General features: G+C 39.9%; 1 protein-coding gene across 1 annotated transcript in view; it reads right to left on the bottom strand.

Annotated features, from left to right (window-relative positions):
* Nucleotides 1-3,721: 3,721 nt before the first annotated feature.
* The window catches only part of PIEZO2 (piezo type mechanosensitive ion channel component 2), a 235,025-nt gene continuing 211,304 nt past the window's right edge, over nt 3,722-27,442 (bottom strand). The window contains exons 39-55 of the mRNA XM_053989372.1: nt 27,035-27,202; nt 24,386-24,775; nt 22,799-23,057; nt 22,099-22,281; nt 21,423-21,675; nt 20,546-20,678; nt 19,988-20,135; nt 19,660-19,874; nt 17,763-17,921; nt 16,355-16,502; nt 13,683-13,871; nt 13,164-13,256; nt 11,865-12,037; nt 10,450-10,566; nt 8,407-8,486; nt 6,955-7,123; nt 3,722-6,080 (exon numbers count right to left, since the gene is read on the bottom strand). Of these exons, the coding sequence (XP_053845347.1) occupies nt 5,828-6,080; nt 6,955-7,123; nt 8,407-8,486; nt 10,450-10,566; nt 11,865-12,037; nt 13,164-13,256; nt 13,683-13,871; nt 16,355-16,502; nt 17,763-17,921; nt 19,660-19,874; nt 19,988-20,135; nt 20,546-20,678; nt 21,423-21,675; nt 22,099-22,281; nt 22,799-23,057; nt 24,386-24,775; nt 27,035-27,202 (3,130 nt within the window). The 3' untranslated portion in view covers nt 3,722-5,827. The remainder of the gene's footprint in view (nt 6,081-6,954; nt 7,124-8,406; nt 8,487-10,449; nt 10,567-11,864; nt 12,038-13,163; nt 13,257-13,682; nt 13,872-16,354; nt 16,503-17,762; nt 17,922-19,659; nt 19,875-19,987; nt 20,136-20,545; nt 20,679-21,422; nt 21,676-22,098; nt 22,282-22,798; nt 23,058-24,385; nt 24,776-27,034; nt 27,203-27,442) is intronic.

Genomic DNA, 27,442 nt, shown 5'->3' with positions numbered 1-27,442 from the left:
CTTGAGGCTGGACTTAAGCTAGAACCCTGGGGAGGAGGCAGGGCTGGCTGGCATTGGGATCTCTATGTCAGAGCCCTGGCAGCTGTGAACTTGTGCAGATTTTTAGTGTTCAGGGAAAGGGATCTGTGATGTGGCACACGTGAGACCTGATGACAAAGGATGGAGCCCAGCAGAAAAAGCCACGTTGGTTGCAGTAGGCATGAGGAGGAGAGCAAGCAGCGTCCAAACATGCAAAAATGATGATTTTTGACCTCTAGGGGCCCCATTGAAGCAATCTGATTTACTTTGCTTATGTGTCCATCAGAGCAATTGGTAGATAGAAGCATTTCTTGAGTTTTTTACTCATCTATTTGTTCCTTTATCTGTTTTCTTTTTTTCCCTTCCCCTTTGAATAACAAGACCACAAGCAGCTGCTCATCTCTCAAGCCATCAGCTGTAAGCACCATGTTTCTGCTCAACTGATGGTGAGCTATGGAATAAGAATATAAAAAATTGGCATCTTTTGTACATCCCACTTGCCTTTTTGCAGGCCAGGTAACATGGTGTTGTATCAAGCTTGGAGTATTTGAAGTTCATCCTTATTTTGTGACCCTTTGTGAGGAAGAATATTTTGAACCTTTAAAAGATAACTTTAGAAGGCTTTCTGTGAAAGGGAGAAAGGTACAGTTCAATTTTTGTCCAAAAGTTCCATGTGTTTCCTTGTGGTATGTGATGAACTTTACAACTCTTTTCTCTTTTCTCTCTGTGATCTACCCCTTCTTCCCTCCCTCCTCTCCCCAGCATTGTTTGAAACAGGGAAAAAATTTTATAGCTGGATGAATATCTAGTTAATACATTGCCTTGACCTCCAAAGTTTGGGCTTTACAAGGTATTTGGAGATGTCAGCTGAAAGGGTTCATAAATATTTTAACTGCATTACCTCACTCTTGCTGCCATAACATTAAAAATGTGCTTTCCCTAAATGTTTGCTACAGGAGTCTGACGGTCACGTCTGTGTCTTCTGGCAGCTCCCTCTTCTACCCCAGCATGAGCTGCAGGAGACAACAGCTTGAAAAATTAATGAGAGCTATTACAGCAAAATTGTGCTGAGAGAGAGGGGCACACACCTGCACGGATGCACGCTGTCCATGCATGTGTGTGTTTGATGTATTTGAACATGCAAGGCAAGATCCTAAGTTGCAGAGCAGGCATTAGCTGGTGTCCAGCAATGCAGCACATCCAGCACAGCTGGGCTGCCTCAGGCCCTGTGGAGGTGTCAGATTCCTCACACTAAGACCAGATTCCCTCTGGAAAATGATGTGACCTCTTGAAAACCTTTGAAGGAGGTTTGGGCTGGAACCACAGCACTGAGAACTTTATGCTAGGAAGGGATCCTCATAGGTTCATTTGTGCCCCCCCCACACCAGGGAAATGATTGTGTGTGGTCTTGCTGGTGGGGAGAGGCAGGAAGAGATGGTCACAATACATCTGAGCTCTGTGTGTAATGTGCGTCCCTCTAGATAAGCAATCCTGGTTTGAGCTTATGATCTGGTGAGTCCAGAGCCTGGGATGAGACAGGATCAGTATTTTCATTTGTGCATTTTGTAAAGCATATCAGTATTGTCTGCACATTGAAGAGGGATAGTTTCCTTCATACTCTTGCAGTTACTCTTAAGAAAGCCTGCAGTTTCCCTGGTTATCAGCCAGTGTCCAACTAGTTTTCTTCATAGCAGAAGATGTTTTTCATTAGGTTTCTGTTTTAATAGCAGTTCTAAATGGCAGTCAGTGGAACTGGCCTTGGGAAGTGCCTGTCAGGCCAGGAGAGGCAAGAAGAGGTGTTTGGTGGTCCCTTCTATGGCTTGCTACTTGTGCAGCACATTCCTCAGACAAATCTTGAAGCTAAGGTTTCTCATACCATGAACTTTATCAACTTGAAACACAGGATTGAAGGATGAATCATTCTCACTGAATGATTCTGAATACTTATTTCTTCTCCAGCTCTTTTTCTGCTGTCTTGTGTCCACCTTAACTTAATGTAACCTAAAAAACCCTATAGCCCTTCAGTACAGTGGGTCAGGGTTGTACTGCACTTGCAGCTCCTGCTCCCTTGGCTGCTGAACAGAAATTTTGCTTTCCTATTGCATGCTCACAGGTTGCTTTTCTCTTGTTTTCCCCAAGCATTTAATACAGCATTGGATTTCTTCTGGTTTCCTTCCTCAAGCAGGAAGCAACAAAACCTGATCTAAAATAGCTCATATGCACTCAGAGTAGAAACCCTGTTTAAATATCACACAGTGCCAGGCAGAGCAGCCACAGTTTGTTTGTTGGTTTATTTATTTATTTGTATTAACTACCCAGGGATTAACCAGTTTACCAAATCAGAGAAAACTGTGAAAGCTTTAATTACACAAACAGTGCAAGCTGAACATTTTGCCTTGTCACACAGACAAGTGAGAATTCTGGGATGCCTGGTGGTTACAGCTGTGTGTGTTGTCAAAGCACTTGTCCTTGCTCTGACTTACAAGCTCACACCACTGCCTGTGTAAGCACATGCAGATTTCTAAATAGAGCCAAGGAAAACAGACTGCAGCTGAAATCTGCTTCTCCTCCTGTTTTAAGGACTGGAATATTGATGGGCAGAACAAGAGAGCTAATGCATCCATAGACTGGGAAAGCACACCTGCAGGTTACTTTGCATCTCTGACAGGATCTTAAAATCGTGACATAATTCAGATTGCAAGGGACATCAGGAGGTTTCAGATCAAACCTACAATCCAAAGCATGGCCACTTACAACAGGATGCTCAGGGCTTGACCAGCCAAGTTGTGGAAACCCCCAAGGCTAAGGATCTCACAGCTTCTCTGGGCACTTGCTCCAGTGTTTGATTGCCCTCATGGTAAAAATAATTTTCCTTTTATTTAATCAGGTCTATCACGCAGTTCTGCAGAGATTGGCTTTTCAGTATCTCACCATCAGGCAGCTACAGACACCAATAAGGCTGAACAAGCCCAGCTCCTGCAGCCTCTCCTCACCTGTTGTGCTCTCAGCTGCCTGCTCAGTCCAGTATGTCAATATCTTTCTTGCACTGGAGCCCCCAAAGCTCCATGCAGTTCTCCAGATGTGATCTCACAAGTCCTGAATAGAGGGGACTAATACATTTCCTTGACTTTCAGCTGTGATCCTATAAGTAAAGCCCAGTATGCTGTTGGTTTCCTTTGCCTCAAGGGCACACTGCAATTCCCACCCCTGGTCTTGTCTCTTTTTATTCTAAAGCTATTCCCAACCCATCTACCTAGTCTGAATTGTATAAGGGTTAATCTGCTTCAGAGGCAGGACTCTGCTGCATTTGCCAGAGTTCATGAAGTGGCAGATAATTTCTCCACCATCTTGAGGTCTGCCTTTCGAGGAAGTCCTGCCCCCACTGTTGCAGCTGCCCAGTCCACGCCCCAGGAGAGTAGCTGGCACTCTCACGTTATTGCAAACCTCCCCAGACCCAGGTTCAGTGAAGTCCACACACTGCTGAAAGGGCACTCTGTTGTGTCCTCCAAGATGTTAATGAAGATGTTAGATGGTACTGGTCCCAGTGCTGACCACCTAGAATGTCCTTGGAAAATGGCTGCCAGTTCAACTTTATCTGGACAGCTGGGCTCAAAGGATGGTAAGGTACACTCCTCACCCATTGCAGGTAGCTACCCAGTCCAGATCAGTGATTTAACTATAGGCTGTTTTAAAAATAAATAAATTTAAAAAACCCAACAGAAGAATCCTTTTATTTTCAAAGTTTGATCAATCCATGAAAGAAAGAGCAGCACATTTTTTGCAAAGCCCAAATAACTGTACAGCTCATTCTGAAGACAGATTTTTCCCAACAAAAAGGAAGTACCTGTTGAAGCGAAGAAACCAGGAAGAGAGCCGGGACCAGCTGTGGCCAGCATGGTTCTGCTGGCTGGTACCTTTAGAAACACACTACATCTTTCACACTTCTCCTTCCAGTGTTTGTCTCCTTAAAATCACTGAACACCCAGGTGAGGATCCATCTAACTATAAAAGACATTTTAGCATCCCTGAGTGCTATGTCAGGGCTGCCCTGTATATTTCAATTTTCATTCACAGGACATATGGAAGAAATGGAGCAAAACATTCCAGGGGGAATGCTGCCTGGGCAGCCACCTTTTCACTTCAGAGGAAATCAGGTTGTCTTCCAGTGAGTTCCAGTCATCAAATTATTTTATTGTTACAATATCATGAAGCAATTTTTATTTTGTGCACACATCAAGGTGCTCAAAGTGTTAGTTTTCACAGTATAGAATGGATGTGACAGCATTTGTCATGGAAGCACTCAGCAGAGTATGTTTCAACTTCATTTAGTTGTGCTGTTTTATGAAGTTCTGCAGTAAAATGTGCCAGCAAATTATGTTAGTTTCTTTCTGGTGATTAACTAATCATTCATATAATAAATAGCAGCTAACTACAAGAAAGAGATTTATTTGTCACAGATTAAGAAGAATGTCAAACTTTTCCCATTTCATGTAAAAAGGCAGAGGAAAAAATACTTCTAAAATGACTTTGCAACATGTGCTTTATTTTAAGTCATTACTGAATCAAAGCTACAAGTATATCCTTTTAACATACCCTACCCACTCAATTATTTTTTTCTCAGTTTTTTTTTTTTAACATGGAAAGAAACCTACATTGCAATTGTAAATTTTCATGCTGCAGTGTTCTCTAATGAGACATTTGTTTCACTAATAATAGTAATTTAAAGAAAAAAAAAAAGGGCATATCTCAAGCTCAAATGTATGTCTATATTTGGGAACTTAAAAAAAAACCCGTCTCAGATGTAAAAGTGTGACTTGGAATATGTAAACATTTTTGTATACCTGAAACACTGGAAGAAGAATATCAGCTAACAGCAAAACAACAGTTGCCTTAAATCATCGAAATGGGAAAAAGCATGTCATGGGGAGCAGAGAGAAGCACACACTACTCAGTCTTTAAAGGGTTATAAGAAATGAAGTTGCTCATTAGGTCATTGATTTCACTTTTTTTTCCTCATCCAATGGAAAGCAGTAATGCTGAAGAGAATGGCCCAGCAGAACACCCCATAATTCACCATAATTATTCTAGCCATCAGTTAATCTTGACGAAGTGTCAAGTTTCAGTTGCTTTTTCTTTTTCCTGAGAAAAGTCATTGATGTTTGGTGGAAATGTCTCCTGTGACTATACAAATAAAATAAGGCATTTCAAGAGATTGTTACTTGTTTTCTTTTTGCTGACAGAGGCTTGTCCACAGTGTCCTTTGTACATCAAAACCTCTGCTTTTCTACAAATGGGTATGGCTAGAATGTCTTCAGTTCCCAGTGTGACCCTGGGTGCTGGGTGTCCTGAAGGCTCAGTGTCCCATTACTGTAGCTTGAAAGTCAGTGATGTACAACAGCATATTGCACAATCCAAACTGTGTAGCTCCAGAAAGGATTAAGAAGGTACACTGGAGTCATCTGTGGGTTCACTCCTTTAGTTTCTCTCTAAGTTGTAATGGTTGTCTGGAAAATTAAATTAGCCAGACAAAGATGCAAACTTTTTGCTGATTAAATTACAAAGCAGTCCCCAGATTGTAGAGGAGTGGCACATTAAAAACAACAAATCATTCAACCTTCTTCACTGTTGATCCTTAATTTGAAAGGCAGCATGGATTCCTAAGGCCGTAGCTTCCAGGATTCCTTCAGTGAAAAATCATTGCTACCCAACTATAAAAGGCTTAGCTCTTAAGAGAATATTGTGCTTTTTTTTCTTTTTCCTTTAAAATTCAGATTTAACCAACTTGATTTGCAGTGTGATGCCAAAGAGATCAATTAGTTTTTTCCCTAGTCCACTTGATCATAGTCTCTGGTGAGCGATACAGGAATATTAGCTTGGCATACAGGTCTTCTTCTAGTTCCAGTTCTCCAGTCTCTCGCACTAGGAAAATGTCAGTACACAGCTTCAGGATTCGGTCTACATTGGGTAACTCCTCAAACATGATGGAGTGAGAGATCCCACTGAAAAATTCACGGACAAACTTCCCTATCACCAGGACAACTGAGGCATATAGTCCCATAATGCTGAAAAGAAAGAAAGGAAGAGTTCAAATCGTGTGTTGTAAAAGGGCAGCCAAGTGTGAGGAAGCTCATCTACATGGCTAACTGTGGTCTGTCAGTGGACTGAACGTCAATTTCTAATTAGGGTCATGTTTCTGCTGTGCCACAGGATGAAGGAAAATAAGATCTCTTAGAACACCTCACAAATCTGGAATCATAAACAGCTGAGGCTGCTGACTTAAATCATTTGACCCCAGCTGCTGATGGTTGCAGATCCTGCCTGCTACAGCTTGGAAGTCACAACTGGAAATCTGACAGCCACTGGCTGCTAAAGGCAAATAATCTTATATGTTTTATTAAGGTATATGTAACTGGTGACACACTAACATTTACCTTGATAATCCTCCCTGATAGTCTTTCTATGGGGACTTCTCCAAAATCCTACCAGAAGGGTGTATCTCCTGGGAATGCTTAGTCTCCTGCCTTCCTCTGTCTGTGGAAATGTATTTCATAACTCTTTCACACCTAGGGTCCTAACTACAAGATTGAGAAGGTCACCAAAACCAGGCACAGTTCAGGCAGAACTTGACTTGCAGCTAAAGTAACATATTTTGAGTTATTTCTCTTCAGTAAGAAATTGGTGTGAAGGGTGCTTCTGTTTTTATTCCCACTGGAGAGCAGTTATCAGGGGTAATACTAACCTTGCAAATATTAATCCTTCTCTAGATAATATTAACAGACATGGATTTGAAAATTTCACAAAACCCCTTTTCAAAATGTTGTAATGTTCAAACACTACAACAACAACCAACAAATGACCCCCCAAATCAGCAAATAAAATCACCTCTACTTCTATCTTATGTACTTTATTTAATTTGATGGAAAGATTCCCTCTTACCCATAACCAGCCAAGAATCCAAGGCTTGGTGGACTGACTTTATCACTGAATATGAAGAGTTCAAGACTCTCTTGAGGTGTTTTTTGTCTTTTCCCAAGCTGATTCAAAACCCACCATTCTTCAGATGCATTTTTGACAAGGGAAACTGTAATATTTTCCCACTTGCAGTCTATTGAAAAAAAAAGAAATGTTAATATATATACAACAAGAATTGCAAAAATCAAACATTTTGAGACATACTTCAAACATCTAGATTATAAAATGACTGAATAGTGCAAAAGCAAAATTCTTTTAACTCCATTTTACATTATTTCTGTATACAAAAGTATAAAACCCAGACTTCTGTGTTTTTTCTTTGGCAAATCTTATCTGAATCTGCATTAAATATTTAAATGTTGAAAATATTTCATATTACATGCTCCTCCATACAACTGTCAAATAATTTTGGTATATTCAGGCCAAAATATCAATAGCACTCATCATGTCTGCATTTCAGACCTATAGAAACACATTGAACCTGGAAGGGTAACAGTCAGCTTCTGTATCTCAAATGGAAACTATCACCATAAACTATTTGTGTCTGATGTAAAAGATATTATTCTCTTGTATCAAAAAAAGGGTGCTATTCTGTTTTATGCATACTGGTCACACAGACAGGAGATGAACTCTGGTCCTCCTGAGTGTACATTAGCGGTGTATACATTAAAGCCCTTCCAAAGAAACTCAGATTAGGGACCTGACCAATGACAGTGAAGCACTCATTGCTACTCACAGAGCTGGGTTCAGCCTCAAGAATTGTTTTTCTTGATGAACCTTGACAAGAACATACCACAGAGCACTACTACTTTTGCATTCAAGCTCCAAATTTGGCCTCTGTTGAGAAAATTGCTCTTAGATAAAGACATGTTCCTACTATTCCAACCCAACAGGTTTTTCACACATATGTATGTGAGTGGGTGCACATATTCTGTATGTCTGTGAGTACCTGTATGGATTCTGAAATTCAATGAGTTATTTAAAGTGGATTACTTGTAGCCAATAAAGAGGGAATAGCTTTAAAAACCATAAAAATAATGCAGTGTCATTATTTAAGCTGAGGAGCTGCATTTGCAGACATACAAAACTACTGACTGTTCACAGTAAGGTAGCAGGGAGATGTGGAGAAGTAAAACTTGTAATCACCTACACCTAAAACAAAGGAAAACAGTTCCTAAAAAAGACTTGAAGGAGACAGACTTCATCCTTAGAGTCCTTTCAGTCAAATCCAAAGATAAAATATGCGGAGATGCATTTTCTGCCTTATACTGTATTACCTTATCTCTCCTCAAGCTTGCAGACACCAAGTAAAAACCATTTTAAGTGCATTTAAGACTGAGGTACCTCATAACAGCTGTGAGTGCTACCTTGCACTTCTTTAAACCATACACTGTTTTCCATGGTCTGGAGACATACCTTTCAATAGCTGCTTTATGGGTTTTGCCAGAGAATCACTAGGAGCCTTGATGTAGTATGGATACACTTCCTCTAATGTTCTGGAAAAAAAAGAGAAATCAAATATTTCATATTTTTATACCTCTAAAATAATTTAGAAATACCTAATGGTGCTATACACAATTCCCAGTAATTCTTGGCTTAAGTTATGACTTTATAGTGTTCAGATGTCACATCTGAAAATTAACTGGAGTTTTCAGCTATGCTTTTTCAGAACTTCAGCAGAGTTCAGTTCCATCCATAATGTCACCATTCACACACCATCAATTCCACATGGCTGGGGCATGTGTGATTGCACAGAATGTAGATTTTATATTTTGTTTCTCCTTAAAAAAAAAGCTGCTTTTATAGTCAACAATAAAGTATATAATAAAGGCAGCACATCACCAGTAGTAAACAAGCTAGAAAAACATGTTGTGAGCACAGCTATTACTTCAGAATTGAAAGGTGTTTTGATAATAACACCTGAAAAGAATGAGAATTTTTGCCAGAAGTTTTTATTGGGAAAAATTTTCACAGTTTTTAGGAGAATTTCAAACTTCTAAATAAAGATGTTTGTAAAAGTTCTTCCACTGGACTTAAAATCAAATCATCTTGAGTGGGAATAAATTACCAGTATCTAGAGGGAGACACATTTCATTAAAAGCAAAGACATTGTTCTAGCATTTTCCTCAAATGACTGAAAAATTCCAGGGAAGAGGAGCTCTCAGAGAAGTCCTCTGACACTTGGCTACATTGCATACACCAGGCTGAGGAAGAACAAGGGTGGCCAATTGAAAATCCCTTCTGATCACTCCAGCAGGTCCAGGAAAAGGTAAGAGCTCAGCAGCTAAATTGTCCCAGCAAAGGTGGTGGCAGAAAGCTCCCTGCCAAAGTATCTGAATGGCTAGTAGCTATCACAACCATTTTTCCTTTATGACTAAGTAAAAACCTTAAATCTACAAAACTACTGCAAGACAGGCAAATGTAGCTCTATTGTCTATGTTACTGCTTGCCTTTTGCAAAGAGAGAATTATGAATTAATTACTTCTTCCCACAAATGAGAAAAATCTACCCTCTCCATCACCTCAGGAAATATTGCTGTGTCTTCATACAGCAGAAAAGAGGCATCAAGTGTTTCTAATTGCAATGATCACATGTGCAATAGCAATCTGGATGTACGAGTGTGTGTGGGTGCAGAAAAACAGCCGTGCACAGAAGAGGCAAATCTAATTTCTACCTACTAACAGATAAGAACCTCTCAGAGTTTTCACAATCCCAGCTGGTCTCAGCTTAAACTTTTCAACTCTTTTGGCCACAAATCAGATCAAGTGGCCTTCAGGGATGATGTCTTGGCTTAGCAGTACTTAGAAACTACTGCTGTAAAGTAATCTCCAGAGAGAAGGCGGAAGAGGAAGAGCCAGACACTTTTCAGATCTAAAAGGAGCCACCACTGTGGTTAATGTTATAAGGCTATATCTGTAGAATACTGTTTGATATCCATATGAAGAGCATGCCTTGTGAATTTCCATCACAGGAAAAGATCTGATGTCAGAAACGACTGCAGATGTTACGCTTTGACCGCAGTGATTTAACACTTCCTTGCCAATCTAGTATTATTCAAGAGTAACAATGTGAGATACAGTCTGGATAGTTATTTAGACGAAAAAAATCTTCAATGCAATATCCTCAGATCAAGTTGAACTGATGTAACTCAAAGGTGAGTTGAACTGTGAGTATACTGAACTTGTGCTTAACCAATAAATCAAAGGAAATTTACTAATAGCTTCACCAGGCTTCTTGTTGATGATCCTGTGTTCAGGGTCCTCTCAGCCTACATTTATAATAGGAAACAAGTTTTAACCTTTAATATTACTATTACTTGGCTTCAGTGCTGTTGGCATCTGTTATTAGAGGGAGATAGATGGGTAGACAAATAAAACATTTGCACAAGCTTGACCACCTTAGAAAATCAGGCTTGAAAGGGGAAAGTTTGGATATACATAGAAAAAGAAAATAACTTACACCTTTTCCGGTTGATTTTCAGCCATCATTGTAGCAATATCTCTTCTGGTGTGGTTTTTTAGTGGGAAGGTAAGTTTATCTGATGCTATTTCAGCTTTGGCACCAAGGGAGAGATTCCTGTTTTAAGTAAAAGGGAAAACACATTGAAAACCTACAACGAGAACATAGCCTAAGCTTGGTGAGGCAGCTGCTGGGGGCTGCAGAGAAACACCCGCGACAGATGATGTGCAAAGGCAGACAGCCTGTATGCTGCCTCTGTGACACAACAGGCTCACCTTACTGCTGTTTGTGGCCTCCTGGCCTAGGTGAAAGGCAGCAGTCAAGCAGAAGGTCACTGTGGTAAGTCTATAAAATTTTCGGTCATTCGTGTTCACAGTGTATCCCACAAGATACAATTTGAGGGTGAAAAATGTCTCTTTGCACTAGTGTTTGAATGCTTGTAGCTATGAAAGCATATGGGCAAACTGTGCTTCCAGGAAAATAAGGGGGGGGGAGATGGGGATGTCAAATAAAGTTGAATTAAGTGTGCAGATTCATTACAAGCCTATTTTTCTGACTGTGTAGGAATGGACCCAGCATGTTCAGAGCTCCCACAGTGATTCAGCTGACCTGCTTCTTGTGCATAGTCTTACAACAATCCAGCTTCTACTTCCAAGGAAACATGTAAATACGGAGGGTGCAAAGGAACTTGGATTCCATGGAGTGATGACTTAACTCCAATTTAATCCAGTAATCTACATGAACCCCATCTGGCAGACAGTAGCCAGCAAATGACCTTGGTGACTGGGTGTGCTCTAGCCAGAGTGCAACAATTTTATACTCTAGGCTGTCTCTTTCAAGAACTTCATTGTAAAGTCAGTTCGCTGGGGCCAAAGAAAGCTCACATGAGCAAAGGTCTCAACAAAATGGATCTGTGCCAAGGTTATGGTATTTGCACATAAAAATTGTTTGTGTCACTTCCAGACTTCCTTAATAAGAGGATGAAGAACTTGTGTTTGTATTTCCTCATAGGTTTTCTGCCTTAACTAGGTCTAAGTGAGTACACTTTCCATAAATGTTAGCAAGGTTGTTGTTAAGAGCAGTTCATTGGAACATCCCCACTTAAAAGTGGTTAAAAAATTCTTACTTTTTCCTTCTTCCTGTCAAGTCCCATTGAAAATTCCACCTGGACTTTTAAAATAATCTATTTGGTAGTGGCTCCACTTCTTTATTTTTTGAGAACTGCAGGCAACAAATGTTTTCATAGGTAACAAAACTGACTTCTCTCTGTCTCTCTCCCTCCTACTCTCAGTTTTTTGCTCTGCTGTACAATGGAAGTTGCTAAAAACTAACCCAAAAATGCAATGTGGAACTGTTCTACTGAGCTAATGCTTGGCAAATGATCCATCCACCTCATAATAACTTTGTTTAATTACCTCTGAATGGTCCATGAAATAACTAAAGTGAAATCAGCCTCAAAGTCTTGAAGTCCCTGTATCATTTTCTTTCTACTGGGAGGGCTGATGGTCCATAAAGAGTTTGAATTTCCCTCCAGATCTGCTCGAGTTATATCTTCTCTTGCATAGCCCTCTAGAAACTGCAAGGCAGCCTGCAGGTGCAGAAGCAGAAAAGAAAACTTCAGTGCAGTGATATTCACAAGACACAGAAATACATTTCCCAGTCAGACAGATTTGTAAATGTTTGATTAATTGTAAGTGCAGTAGTGTGCACTGATTGTTTTCCTCAGGTACCAACTGGGGCTTGAGATAGGAAGGGGAATCAACAAAGTATAGCCAAGCTAAAAAGGAAAACCAAAAATGGCCTCATTGTTTGATGGCCATGTTGGCTAAAGTGAGTCTGAAAGTTCATGAAACAAACTCTGTAGAGGCTGTTTAAACTTGAGTTAAAATTTTATTCTGTCTTTTGTTAAGTATCTTTCTGCATAGAAAAGTGTCTGCAAAGGATGAACCAACTAGAACCTTGTAACTTCCAAATGCATCTAGGTTGCAATATTTGTGATATTTTACATAGGCTATGTGGTAGGATCTAATATCAAATTCTAATATCAAATTCTTTAATGAGCTAGTAGCAAGCACTTCTTTTAAAATTATATCTGATCAAATGTTAGTTAAATTAGCAATACAACAGGTCCTACTAATTACTAGTCCTTTTCCTCTAGAAACTTGTGGAAACTGGGCATGTTGCTCCATGAAACACTGAGACTATGCTTAAATACTTTTTTTTTTTTGACATTTTAATGTCAAAACATTTCTAGGCTAGGCACACTTTATTTTGACAGCACCACCATTCCTCACTGGAAGGTGAAAGATGTGTGCTCTAGAAAGGAGCATGGAGCTTAAAAGTGCGTAAGACATTGTTTTGTCCCCACAGCATGTTTTCCTTGGCAGTACACAAACAGCATCACATCTCCTGAAGGTTTGTGTCATTTAGAGGGGAGGGTTTCATTCAGACAACAGGACAATTAGGGTTTCTGCCTTCTAGGATTTTGTGCAAAGTTGTCTGCATTAATGGTAGCTTGTCTCACCATAACCCAGCACTGTCCTCACAAATGACGTGTCTGAGCTTTTTTTCATGCAAATCCTCTTTATACAAATATCTTCCAATTGATGACAGCACTGATGACCAATCATAACTACACAAACAAAACTCACAAAAGGCCTCCATGGAAACATGCACACATTTTTAAGTAATGAGATATTCTACGTTTCACTTACAGTGTTACCCCTATAGCTTCTCAGAAATTCATTGAACTCATTTGGATCCAAACTTTTGAGCTGATTCTGCTGAGCACTCATGGTAAAAATAGGCTGGGAAACAAAAGAACACATGCTTATCACATTTACTTCACATTGGCTGCTACATACACAGTCCAGCATCCTGTGCATCACAGTCCAAGATAATTATGGCACTCAGTTCAATAAGGCAATGTTATAATCTCCTTCCTCTGAGATGCAAGCTGCCTACAATTATCTTATATCAAACATGTGGACCTGTAGGATAATTTATTCAGTTTCTACTGCCAGTAGAGGCTGGTTTTAACTTGAAAATGAAGATAATATTTTACATCAGAGATAAACGAACACATTTTTAAACCCAAAAGGGGTCATTTATGGAAGCTTGCCAGCAACCTTGCATGAAGCAGGAGAGTTCAATTCAATGGAAGGAAGAAGAAATAGCACAAGGAAATATAATGCTAAAAACAGAGTTTGCTTTTAGTGTTTCTTATTTTTTACCTGATAACCTCCTAGAGTTATTGTGATTGATACATCTAGAGGCTTGTTGGTGATGCCTGCAACAGATTTGATTAAAGACATGAAGAGCAGTGGGAACCAGACAATACAAATCAGCAAGACGATAATCATGCCACCCATTCCATACTTCACAACTTTCTTTTTCTTCTGGCCTCTTGGTTGGGGATATCTCTGCAAGAGGAAATAGCAGTATGGTAACGTCTCTTCCATCAAAAGTACACTTCATATGATTTGATGGTTGACTATATAATGATCTTAAGGCTTCCCATCTCTTGTGGTAATTTGCTACCCCATGTCAGGACAGCTATATTGAGATTTTTTTAGCCAAACCTGCACAGACACCCAATTTCTGATGGCAACAGAGAGAAATGACAAGTGAACCCAAAATGTGTGTCCAGTGTGAAAAATATTGTAAACCTCTGTGATTTTGATTCTTCACAACCATAAAAAAGAAGAAGAATTTAGGTGGGATAATTTGATTTTTTTTTTTGTCTAAATGCTAGTATGAACTCACAAGAACAAAATATAAAATAAAAGCAGAAACAGTGATACGACAATTTGTTCCAAAAACTGCTATCATGAGGCACCTACTTTCTTGTATTTATACTTCTGAAAAGTTTTATCACAAAACTCCTTAAGGCAGACTTCCTCTCATAGGTCTTGAAATGCTGCAAAATGTATATTGTGGGGGATGGGGGGAGCAGGAAAATTGTTTGCCAGCAACTGACATATACAATCAGTAAAATTTCTGATATTGCACTACCTCCACATTCATTTGACACCTCACTTACAGTATTTCTAAGAGTTCACAGGCTTGATCCAATCTGTTTCTAGTGAATTCCACACCGACTCCAATTAACTAATGTTAAAAATGTTGTTGCTGTTCCTAAAATCTGGATACTGCTGATGTAACATCCTTCTCTTGCTTATCTTCTGAGGACAAAAGTGACTGCTTTTCTTTTCCCTTCATAGCAGATCACATGGGATGTCTGTTCTACCTTACCCATAATTCCTGTCTTCTATTATTTGCCTCATGACTGAATACTCTTAATAATCTCACCATCCTGTAAAATGTCTTACTTTCACTGTAATTTATTTTGGTGTAATTCTCTTACAGGTTTTAACTCCACAATGTTTAGTAGCCTGTCCTCCATGCATTGCATACCACATGTGCAAAATAGATATGCACTGTACTGCACTGCACCTCAAACACCCCAGGAATCTGGCTTTCAGGAAATTGTTCTTGATTTGCAACGTGAATCCATAAAGCCCTATGAGAATATTACATTTGTAATACAATGCTGTATTTAAAACCAATTATTTACTTTTCAGAAGCAATGTATTTGTCATTTGTCATTTGTCTTGCACTACAGAATAGTATTTTCATTAAAATATCATATCAAGATCAGCAGGGGTATTATTATTATTATTAATTATTATTATTTGTCTGGAGGATATTAGTTCAGGCACTTCTAATGATGTTACAGAACATCTCAGAGAGACTCTAGCAGTCCAAATACTTGGGCATTCCACTCAGTAAGAGAGAGAACCAAAGTACTGTCGACAATACTCGTAAAGTTACGACACAGTTATTTTTCTGTATGGCATTAGAACATACATGCCAGCTTAGACATGGAAATCTTCCCATGTCAGATCTCTGCTACACATAATGTGAACTGTAGTGTAAAAATTGCGGTGAGATGGAGAGTCAAAGTAGAGCTGGGTTTTTACTTCCCCTACTCCTGAAGTTCTTCAGAGCCCCTTCCATTCATGGCAGAAGTGGGAGTCATAGAGAAAAAGCTTATATGCATGATTTGTGTGCAATGTAACTCTGAGTTAATCTACGTGATATATTTAGAAAGCAATTGCCATTAAGAGACAGGATTATAATAAAAGTAGAAATACGTCAGTAACACTTAAAAGTAAATCCACTTCAATACAGATGTAGAATTTCTGACTGGTTTGGTCACTCTTAAAATAATGTTTCATTCCTTTTTCAAATTGGCAAAATGAGCAAGCATATGGTTGCAATCTTCATAGCAGTTACAAAGAATCCAGAATTTGCAAGTTTAATTTGAAGTGAAGCTTAAATTATTTAAAGAGACTGAAATTTCAGTGAGACAAATGGTGGGTTTATCTGGCCTGCAGTTCAGTTCTGGATGTGCAGGGACTCTCCTGAGATAAAGGAGCCAGCTGAGTTCCCTCTGCAGTTACATGAGCTCAGTGTCCCTGGGACCTACACTGCAGGGCATGAGCTCTTCCTTCTACTGACCTTTCTCCTCAGCTGCAGCTTCCCTGCTACTCCAGGTTACTCATTTAGTTGTGTTTGACTGTGTGAATACCAGGACTTCCAACCCCAGCCTTGAAACCCAGGCATGCAATTAAGCCAGCAGGCACACCCTTCTGGAGTTCATGTTAAGGGTGGAAAAATCAGCTGGGCACAAAAGAGAAGCCACTTGAAGTTTCATTTGCGGCAGCTGCCAACTAATGTAAGGTACCCCACAGTCTGGATATTTCTGAACACAAGTGCCAGGCATATCTTCCAACAAACTTTTTGTGGTGTATTCCTCAATTATTTAGGGACTCATGATTATTTCTCTTCCCTTCTGCATGGGGGAGATAAGGTCTGAATCCCTCATATGGGGTTTCCTTACTTTTTCTGACTCTCGCCAGCACTTCAGAATGAATATATGAGCATAGATATCTTCAACACAGATCCAGCTGGAAAGACTGAGAGTGGTATCAGTCCAAACCCAGTCCATTACTGCTCTCAGCTCAGTCAAAAATGGAACCAGGCGGAACCTGAAGGGAGACCACAGCAGAAAGTTATCTGTCAGAAACAGAGGCATCACATCAAACAAGCACAGCAAAGTGTATATATGACAAGAGGGAGACAACACGAAAAGAGCTTAACTGGGGATTCTGTAAACACAAATACAATCACATCCTGAAATTTCCATAGCTCATGTTACTCTAGATCTTCTTGCCAGGCCATAAATATGCTTATGCATCATTGTGTCCATAATTGTGACTGAGCCACTGATGGAATAGTACAAGATTTCCTAGATTCCTCTGACCTGGGAGAGGAGCGCATGTTTTCTACAGGATGGTGGGATTAATTTTACACCTCCTTACACCAAGTGTTGCATGGCATCTTTGCAGTAGGTGGGCAGCCCTCTGCTGCATATGGAACTGGGCTTTGTGACTCAGGATTAAACAGCAGAAGGAGGTGGGAATCAACAGGAAATCAACATGCAATGAGCAGCTGCTTAAAGGGCATCATTCCCTTTCCTAGTCCCACACTTTAAAGAGTATTTCATGTGAGGAAAGGTTTCTTCTGTAACTTTTCCTTGGAATGCAAGGAGCCCATACTGCAAACACTTTGAAAAGGTTGAAATGATTCAATTTTTTTTTTCTGTGAATTACACATATGCTTCAAACTGGCTTAATCGCAAGGCCACTGTAACAGTGTAAACGGAGGATGTGGTATGCTTGTGTAAAACCACCTTTCACTCTGAGGTAATGGTGCACCTGTTCCTTACCCTAACACTCTGAACTCTGAACGTTTTTTTTTTTTTGGTGCTTATTTTTATGTTCCTATTTCTCAGTTGTGTTGTCTTCCACTCCATTCCTTTCATCTGCTGAGGTATAGCAGGTAGACCTGCTCCAAAGGTCTCTTTGGGATTTGACACCTTACTACTTTTTAGGACTGCAGAACTAATAACATTACCTGTCTTCTAGCACAATGTGCAGTCCCTATTTCTGTTCACAAAGGTGATTTCTTTGAAGTGTTAAAAATGTCTATTTCATAGGGGACCAAATGGCTGACTGGTTATCAGGCTTCAGACTGAGAGATGGAATTTTATGAAGTTTGCCTTCTAGAAATAGATCTTTCTTTTTCTCGTGGACTACAGGGGACATATGGCATATACAGAGCGCGCTGTGTAAAATTTACTGCCTTATGTCCAGCTGTCTGTGAAGAAAAGTCACGAGTAACCACAGCATTTCACTATAGCAGATCCTTATTACACAAAAGAAGAAAGGCAGTAAGTCTATGCTTACCCTTGAAATAAGAACAGGTTGACATAGTTATAACTTTTTGTGAGGAAGTTGCCAAGAACACGAGTTGGATATCCGCAGCGTATCTGATAAGCTGATAAGCCAAAATAAACACATTTCACAAAATACCAGAGCTGGGCAACTGTGTTCTGGCTAAATTTCCTGTAAAGGAAAAGATAAAGGAAAATGATGAGCTTTGTATCTGTGTATGACCGAATTAACTTGAAATGGTTTTTTGCTCCTGGCAGTTTCCCCTTCCTGAGGTACTGTGAAAAGGTCTTGGTTGCTGACCCCATGGCAGGGTTAAAGGAATATTAGAAAGATACTGAATGAAAAAGTCTAAAACCAGCATCCATTGCCACCTCAGGGTCACAGGGGAGAGACTGGGAATGGGCTCCCCAAAGAGTGAGGGCCTTGGGCAATGCCCTCTCCCTCTGCATGCTGAAGGTCCCTTGCTGCCCAACACAGACCAGTCTTCCTCTGCCCCCATGATGGCTCAACCCTCTGTGAGTCCTGGGTAGGAGCTCAATCAAGGCAGCTTTAGTGACTACTTGTGTTCATGTCAGCACCTCACACAGGAACTGAAGATGGAGTGACCTCTGAAAATATTTCCCACCCGTCCCTGCTTGACTCGTCTTATTCCAACAAATAGTAGAGACAGCTCTACACTTTCTCTTCTCCAGACTGAACTAACCCTCAGCCTCCCCTCACATGTGCCATTCTGGTTGTTATTCAATAGCACAGTGGATCTGCAGCAGATGCCTCATGATGGACAGCATTTGCCAGCCAGCCATAACCCAATATTTTCAATTAAATCTCACAGAAGTATTTTAATTAAAAAATTTGCAGGGGGGGTCTAATCTCACTTAGAAGGAATACAGGATGTTTCAGATGCAGATTTGATATTAACAACTTGATATAGATTTCCCAAAAGCACAAAGTCAAAATTATTTTATTTCCTCACAGTTCTCAATGTGCAATAGATAAGAGATTCATTTGAAAAATTATTTTTTTTTTCAAATTTGTGCACAATTGCTACTTCACTTTCTTTTTGAGACGAAATGAGACTTTTCAGTCTTCTTTTACACTATAAACCTATTTCTTTTTTCCCAGTAAAATAACTTGACTGTTAATGAAGTGTAAGGTGTCCAGGTGATACACTCAATTTCCATGGACAGTCAATGGAGTGAGGGAAATATTTCAAGGCAACTTAAAGTAGGAAGAGGGGGGTTAGCCAAACACTAGGGAGGGAACATTAACACCTCTGCACTGCAGACTGCAGTGGTCAGTGCCCTGAGCTATGAAATGAAAAATGTTAGATTTGGGAGTGAGCCTGACCAGGTATGTGACACAAAATTTTATGCAGCGGGTGACTGCCTCCACATCACCTCCAGAGCCAAGTGGCAGGAGCACGGGAGGAGAACTTTGCTCTTCAGAACAGACACATATTTTAGACATTCCTCAGTTTAAGGAGATTTAAATCCACAGTTCACACATTTCAGGAAAGTGCTAAGTTATAAGTTACTCTGAGGGAGACATTTTCTACTTGCTCTTCTAAAGCAGCATGCAGCAGTCTTGAGAGCAGGGAATTGGATCAGAAGCCAACATTGTCTCAGCTGAAGGCTCTAATCACTCAATCACAGGCAATTTCTCTTTCACCTGCTTGCATTTTGGCCTAAACTGAGAATATTTCTGTACCTATATAACTTATTCTTCCTCAAACTTATATTGGCCACAGTTACTGCTGTGGAAATGCATTCCAACTTTCTGCTTAGAAATGAGGCAAAGAAGAAACTTGATCATGATTCCAAAACCTAGCTATAACATCTCCAATTTAAATACAAAGAACTTGATAGAGCATCAGTATTCCCCCCATACTGTTTCTTTATAAGGCTTATACCTTTCTGTCACTCCAGGCAAGATAAAGAACATCCAGAAATGTATTCCGAAAACAAGGATGACCTGGAAGATGACTTTTCCCATGACAGTCTTTTTGAGGTACAGTGCTCGATCTACCACCATGGTACCAAACTGAATGAGCACCATCACCAAAAATGCCTCTGGGACCTGGTCCTCTGATAATGAAGAGGTGATATCTGCTGCAGCAGAATGTTTCTGAAAAGCAAAATATAAGGGTGGTCAAGGAAAAAGGACACTTGCATGATATTTAGCATCTATAACACATAAATCCTGCTGAGGATTTACAGATAGATGCTTCTGTGACGTACCCCAAAAGCCCAAAATCCAAACACAATGATGATGAAGTCCACTGTATCTGCGAGGAACATCAGCACGTACACATCAGTCACTGCACTGTAGTCTGGATGAATAAGATTGTAGAAGAACTGTCTGATGGGCATGTACACCTGGAGAGTCCTAAAACAACACAGACCACAATGTGATTTAATAGCACATAACTTGCACTGAAGAAAGTAAAGGCTGACTGTGGTATGATTAATATTTTTAAAGATATCTAAGATCTACTCTGACAGCCTTCACAGGACTGCAGAGACACCAGTCCTTTATTCTGATTGCTTCTAAACCACTGTATTAGGATTTGTTCAGTAGAAATATACATAGCCAACCAAGTCACATGGGATATTTTGCTTTTTTATCAGGAAGATGCTATTTGAACAACTGCTGATATGTCTGATGTTCAGCTGGTTGGACATCTGCATACATGTTGAATTAACATCAGTAGTAGCCTGCTCCCTTTAAAATGCTGGCTTGCTGCTTTACTGTTTGGAACCTCCCACCAAACCCATACAACTCCTCATATTGCTCACTTTTTAATTGTAAAAGCCTTGGCTTTGATCATTTGTTCTCGAAACTTTTCCATGAGAAGCTCTTTTCTAGATTTTTGCTTGATGCTTAACACACTGCTTCCCTTCTGACTGCTGTTTCGTGTACTGGTACTTCCTGGAAAAAAGAGGAGGGAAAGAGAAGTCAATTCAAAAGAAAAGTTTAAATACTAAAGTTAGAAAGTAATAAATCTTGAGACTTCCATTTCATATGACTCCCACATTTGAAAGAAGCTTTGAAATGAATTCTTCTTTTTTTCCCCCCAGTATGATAACATCTTGAGAGCATCCAGTAAAGGTTTAATCACTAGCAGATCAAAACTTGATTAATAGCTATAAAAAGAGAAAGCAGACTAGTGATAAAAGCAAGTATTTGATTGATCGGACTCAGTCACCTCAATTGGTATTACATATATTTAGGCTAGAGCGTTCCTGCCCTTTTTACAAGATGGGACATGTAATCTGTTTCAATTTAACTAATAAAAACATTTTCTTAATTCACGTTTCTACAAATGTAGATATGAAAAATACATGTGCTTTGCATTCCCTCTATCTGGAGATTATGCTGGACCAGAATTTCTGGATCTGGGCCACACTGAGCATTCCTTTCCCAGCTGTTGGATAATGTCATTTAAAAAACATAATGAATCACAAAGTATGGCTCTCCATTTGAACTTTAGGAAGGCCTGGAGTGTGTTCAAACATGAAGATACATTGGTTCATATCCTATTTCATCACTGAGAAGCAGCAGCATTCAGTAGCCCCTGGGAGCTCCTCAGCAACCAGCTCAAGGTTTCAGTAGAATGATCCTATGGGAAACGAACATTTGTCCTTCAAATCCCAGAAATGCCATGACATTTACCTCTCTTAGATCTGTGTGAGGAGAAGCTGGACCTGTGAGAAAGCTGGGATATGCTGCTAGAACTCTTCCTCCTGATGGCAGCCTGCTGCTCGGGGAAGTGGACATGGATGGACTCCACAGATGCGGCAAGATTGACAGATTTCAAAGAGGCAGAAGAGTCTCTCCTGCCTCCTGTCAGAGAGAGCTCATCATCAGTATCCTCTTTATTGCTGGAGCTGTCTCCTTTCTCATCTTCATCCCACAATCCATGGCACTAGTAGAAAAACAAGAAGAGGACATATCAAACCTGTATTTTTGTCACAGTATTTATCACAGGCATTGCTCAGCTCAGTTACGTGTTCCTAAGGGAGAAGACAAATTCAATGTGTTGGGATATCATAGAAACATTTAGGTTGCAGAATTTCTTTGAGATCATCAATTCAGCTGTTAACCCAGGACTGCCAAATCTACCACTAAACCATGTCCCTCCATGCCACATCTAAATGTCTTTTAAACACTTCCAGGGATGGTGACTCAACCACTTCCCTGGGCAGCCACTTCAAATGCTCAATAACCCTTTCATGGAAGAAATTTGCATGATAACCAAGTGAATGACTTCTTTATGTCACACGAGTGATTTAAAAAATTAAAATTGAAAATTAAATATAAAATAAGAAACAACCTGAACCCAGATTACCTTTAAAATGGATCTGTGGAAGAATAAAGCAAGAAGCTGAACAAGATCATAGTGCACATAACCCTCTTTCTTCTCAATGCCAATAATATTGGGTGGATGGTAAGGTTTATCTTTTGTGTAATCCACATGTTTATTCCAAGGAAAGAAGCCAAACTGGAAGAAGTATTTGATGACAATGGCCACCTGTTTGGAAACACAACACACTTGAGATGTTTTATAAGCATGACAGATATAATAGCCTCATGACAGTAAGAGGGATAAAATGTGATTACTTTGTCAGTTTTATGAGAACATAAACAAGCATACTCATTACTACAGAGGCATAACACTTTACATTTCTCCAGTAATAAAGTCAATCAAAATTTACCAGCAGATGATACTCAGTGGTACTTGAGATGCCACAAGCAGTGAATTCTGTCTCTTGGTTAACCATTACAAAGCAACAGTTTGTAAATGGTCTGTTCTTGTGAGAACTGCTCCATGTGCCAGGAAGGATATGGTTCATTGCAACGATGGAAATAACAAATAAGATCTTTCCATACCACAAAAATTGCTGAGGACTTCAGCAAATACTTTTATTACTATGAAGGGCCAAAGGCCCAGCCCAGATCCCAGAGATCAAAACCAGCAAGGGGGTCATGCAAAGATTACAACTTCAGTTTTCTGTGTTAGACGTGGGCTTGAAAAACCAGCAGCATACCTCAGTGTAGACAATGGCTGTCATCCAGAAACGTTTGCTTGGCCGAGGAACAGACAGCATGGCCCACAGGAATATAAGGATGGGAAGCACCAGGGTTATCATGGAGGCAGAGATCATGTGGTTAAGGATGATCACAAAATAGCACACCATTTCTGACCGGGCCACCAGCGTATTGTACAGGGCATAAATAAGGAGCAAGACTCGAGGCTGACCAACGTAGAACTTCTCTGACTCCTCCAACTCATCATCATGAAACATCCTGTGAGGAGCAGAGTACCACAAGTAAACTGAACATGAACTTCACAAGAGCTGCTTTTCAAATTGCTACTATTTTTCTTTTGAAAAGTATTAAAATCTGCTGTTCAGTCCAATGGAAGAAAAAAAAAAAAGGGGGAGAATTTGGTATTATGATCAAATTGCCTGATTCTAAGCTCAGAAAACAAGAATTTCAGAAAAAATAACTAGAAACACTGTTCTGCTGTTTTTTAATTTATTCAGAAAGAGGATCAGCCTGGCCTAAGCACTTCTACAAACACGGCTTTCCTACACCTTCCCAGCCAACATATCTCATGGAAATCACCCAATACTGGTGTGGATTCACATCCAATTTATCAACACAGATAGGAATTTAGAGAAAAACCAGAGGTACATCACCAGACCTATGTTTTGTATTGTCTAGGGGGAGAAGATTAGAACATAAAAAATACTAATGAGCATTAGAAGTGTCCAATCTTCTATTTATATGACTCAAATAAATATAAATGGCAGTGAGTTCCATATACATTCATAATCCTTTCTGCTTTTCATGAAGTTTCTTGGCCTGAGAATGGATCTTACTGAAAAGCAAAAATTACTATGAAAAACCAGAAGACAAGACATTGCATCTGACAAAGTCATATCTATACACCCTCTCTCTCCAGGTGCAGGCAGGCTGAAAGGCAGTTCTGTGGTTTGAGATTTTGCCCCTGCTTTTGGGGAAGTCCTCTCCAACTAAGTCAGGCCAGAGAGCAGTTGAAGATGTTCACTGGGACCATCCCCACCTTAATGCTGGTTGTGCTAGTGAGCGCAGTGTCTAAGGGGCAAAGAAGGGAACATCCTCTCCCTTATGAAAGAACCTAGCAAGGTGGTGTCCCTCCATAACCCTCAGCTCCCACTGGCTTAAAAAAACTGCCAAAGGTCAGAGTTTACCTTACAGCAATCCAAAATAATTAAAGGAGGAACATTTTCCCAGATAGCCCTGGAGGAAACTCATTTGAAATCACAGCTGCCTGGAGAAGACAAACTCTCTCCACAAAGAATATTTAGAAAAGCCCTTGACCCCAAGACAATTGCAGCACAGAAATTCAATGCTAATCAGAACAATTAAATATGGCATCTAGGAAGAAAGCGTGATTCCAAGATGAATTTGAGTCACTTTAGAAATCTCTAATTAGAACAACTGCACAGGAAATGAGCTTCTTCCCTTAAACCAAACTTAGCACAAGGTCTGTATCAGAATTTGTAGGCCAGTTCTGAAACAAAACCGCAAAGTAATAACAAAATTTTACACACTGTGATGAACAATTTTTCCCGGTCGAGGATTCTTACTTGTTCAGGAGCAGCTCACTAGCTGTTAGCTCGTGTGTCAGTGGGGGCAGAATCCTGTCAAGTTTGTCTGTCCGACTGTCGTCCGGGCTCACCATCATGAGGCTCTTCCCAGCTGAGTCATCTGGGGAGCCAAAGGGAAGGTGTTCAAAGCTGACAGCTTTGCTATAGGAAGGTGGAGCTTCTGCGTTGCTGTCCACCGTGGAGTACAATGGCACATCGGTATCGGGAGTATACGCAGCTCCTTCTGAATCCAGGCTATAATCTTCCACCTCCTCTTCCTCCAACCTTGATGCAGAATGAGCTCCTTCTTCCTCATGCTCCCCTTCTACCTCTTCAATGGTTTCTGTGGTCCCCTGACGGGAATAGAGCATGGTGACCTGTGTGGGTTCACTGTTGGAGATGGATGAAGAGAGTCAGCCAAGTTTTACAAGACTCATGATCAGGAAAAGTTTGTTAATTGTATCTTTATGCAGAGAGTGGAGCAAACTCATTGCATTCCCAGGCCTTCAAAGTTTGTATGATCTGGTAGAAAAGACATCATCCTGATCTCCTTTTACACTGATGGAACATCTGGGTCCATCTGTTCCCTAAATGACATCCCACTGAACTCACAGTGATTCACCATCTTTTAGCACCAGCAAGGGGCAAATTAATATTATCAACAAGAGAAACTACACTACCTTTCTGAAAGTAGTTCAAACATTTTTGAACAGAGTCAACACTTGCTATTGCATCTATTTAAGACATGCTTCGTGGTGAAGGATAGGCAGCCATGGTATTCCTTCTAAACACAGTGCTTTTAACAAGCACTGTATGAGTGTCGTACACAACTGGAACATGAACTGAACACACACATATCAGCTCTGATTCAAATAAAAGAACATGTAACTTGCTAGCATGAAGAAATACAAACCAAATTACAAAATTGTTCCAGTAACAGGGTATCTTGCTTACCTTTAGATTGCCCTATGTTCTTCAACACAGTCTTCCCTTTTTCTTTACCTGCCTGTTTTTCTTCTGTATGTACCAAGTCAGCTCTCTGATGCACTCTGATCAGTTCTCTGCTTGATTCACCTTCCTTACTCTTGGCTTTGCATAGAATCATAGAATGGTTTGGGTATGAAAGTACCTTAGAGATCATCTAGTTCCAGCTCCCCTGAGGGAGGCGTCTCACCACCCTCTGAATAAATAATTTCTTCCTATTATCTAATCTAAACTTGCCCTCTTTTAATGTAAAGCCATTTCCCCTTGTCCTATCACTCCATACCCTGCAAAAAGTCCCTCTCCCGCTCTCTTGTAGCCATCCTTTAAATACTGGAAGTTCACTCTGTGGTTTTCCTGGAACCTTTTCTTCTCCAGCATGAACAACTCTCTCAGCCTGTCGCCATGGGAGGGGTGCTCCAGCCCTCTGATTACAGTTGTGGCCTGCTCTCTCAAGCATTTTTTTACCTCTCCCCTCTCTCTCTTTTTAGTCTCATTCCACTCCTCCACAGGTTAGACATCAGGCACCAACTCAGTATTTGTTGGCTGCATATTCTTGTATCTCAACAGAGGCAAAACAAGATTTCACATAGCTCCTATGAAATTAATGGGGCCATATCTTCACATAAACTATAATCTTTTAGAGAAAACTGGCATTAGCAAAGCCATCTGGCACTACCATCTTCTGCCAAAATTAAAAATTAAGTTTACTTTTTTTTTTCTTTTACATTGCTGCCAAACTTATTGTGGCTATGTTAGGTCATGTTATTTATAGCAGAGTTTTAATTAGACCATGTGACACTTATGATGATGTGTGTTTGGATAATTCACAGTAGCACTCATACTGGTTAAAATGTACAAATTCATAGAATCCCACATTTTCAAAACTAATTGACTACAAAAATTTGTCAAACACTGTCAAAACTGAAAAACAATGATGCAAAATAACATAAAATTTCAGATGCATAACATTTATTAAATTATTGAAACACTGCTTCCCAATGTCATGTAAATCCCTGGGTTTTACCTGCTAGAAAGTGAATGAACAGTACTGAACAGTTTTCTCTTGCACTGGATATTAATATTATTTGCTTTTTTGTCATAGCTATTTTCCCGTTCTTAATTCCAATACCTTACTGTAAATCAATGGAAAAGTAATCAAAACACATTTCAAAATCTTTCCTGTATGGAGAAAAATAAAAATTGAAAAACTGGCACAATAGTGCCTTAGTTTCTAAAATTTCACATCTCAGTCCATATTTAGGATAACTGATTAGCTGAGAAACTTAACTTCCAGCTTCCAATTTAAGAACAAGCACTGACTCAGTAACTCTGAAAATAAGACACTTTTTTAGCTGAATAAATACAGATCTTAGTCTGTTTTTATACACTCAGCGCAATGTTGTGGAACAATGTTTAAAAAAACATGAATTGAGGATGAAAAAAACCCCAAAAAATGGAACAAGAAGTGAAACAGCGAATGAATCCTAGATTATGATCTTGACTTTGAATCTCAGAACCGTGCCACAACACAGGAGGGAGTAAAGCTTCCTGTAAGCATGCAAACCACCGTGCAGACCACGGGTCTGCAAACACAGACCCGTGTACACTGCAGTCAGAATAATGGTATGGGTAAACGAGTGAACAAAGCATGCATGAGTTAAGCACCTTGACACTATACTGCCACTGTCAGCTGATGAGGAGGACATATCCATGCTCTGCATTTTACGGAGCCTAGGTCGAGCGCGCTCACTTGTTTTAGGAACAGAGTCTGGTCCATCTAAATCATCAAGGGTTGACTGCCTTGAGAACAGCATGGTTGCTTCAGTGTAGCAGCTACAGCAGCGCAAACAGTTATAGAGACAGTGTTAAATACAAATGGTATTACGGTACACATGGTTCAATAAACAAATATGCTCGCCATGCAGCTAAACACTGACACAGAGAAAAACGGTTCAGAGAGAAGATAAGGATTTGTTTAGGGAAACACATTTCTATGCACAGGTTAGTCATGGTCAATTTCATATAGGGGCTATAGAAGGCCATCTATTCACTATTCAAGCAGATATGGAACCA

Source organism: Vidua macroura, chromosome 1 (assembly GCF_024509145.1).
Source record: "Vidua macroura isolate BioBank_ID:100142 chromosome 1, ASM2450914v1, whole genome shotgun sequence".
Classification (NCBI taxonomy): Eukaryota; Metazoa; Chordata; class Aves; order Passeriformes; family Viduidae; genus Vidua; species Vidua macroura.
The sequence above is the reverse complement of the archived record's forward strand: the minus strand, read 5'-3'. Positions and strand labels throughout refer to the sequence as shown.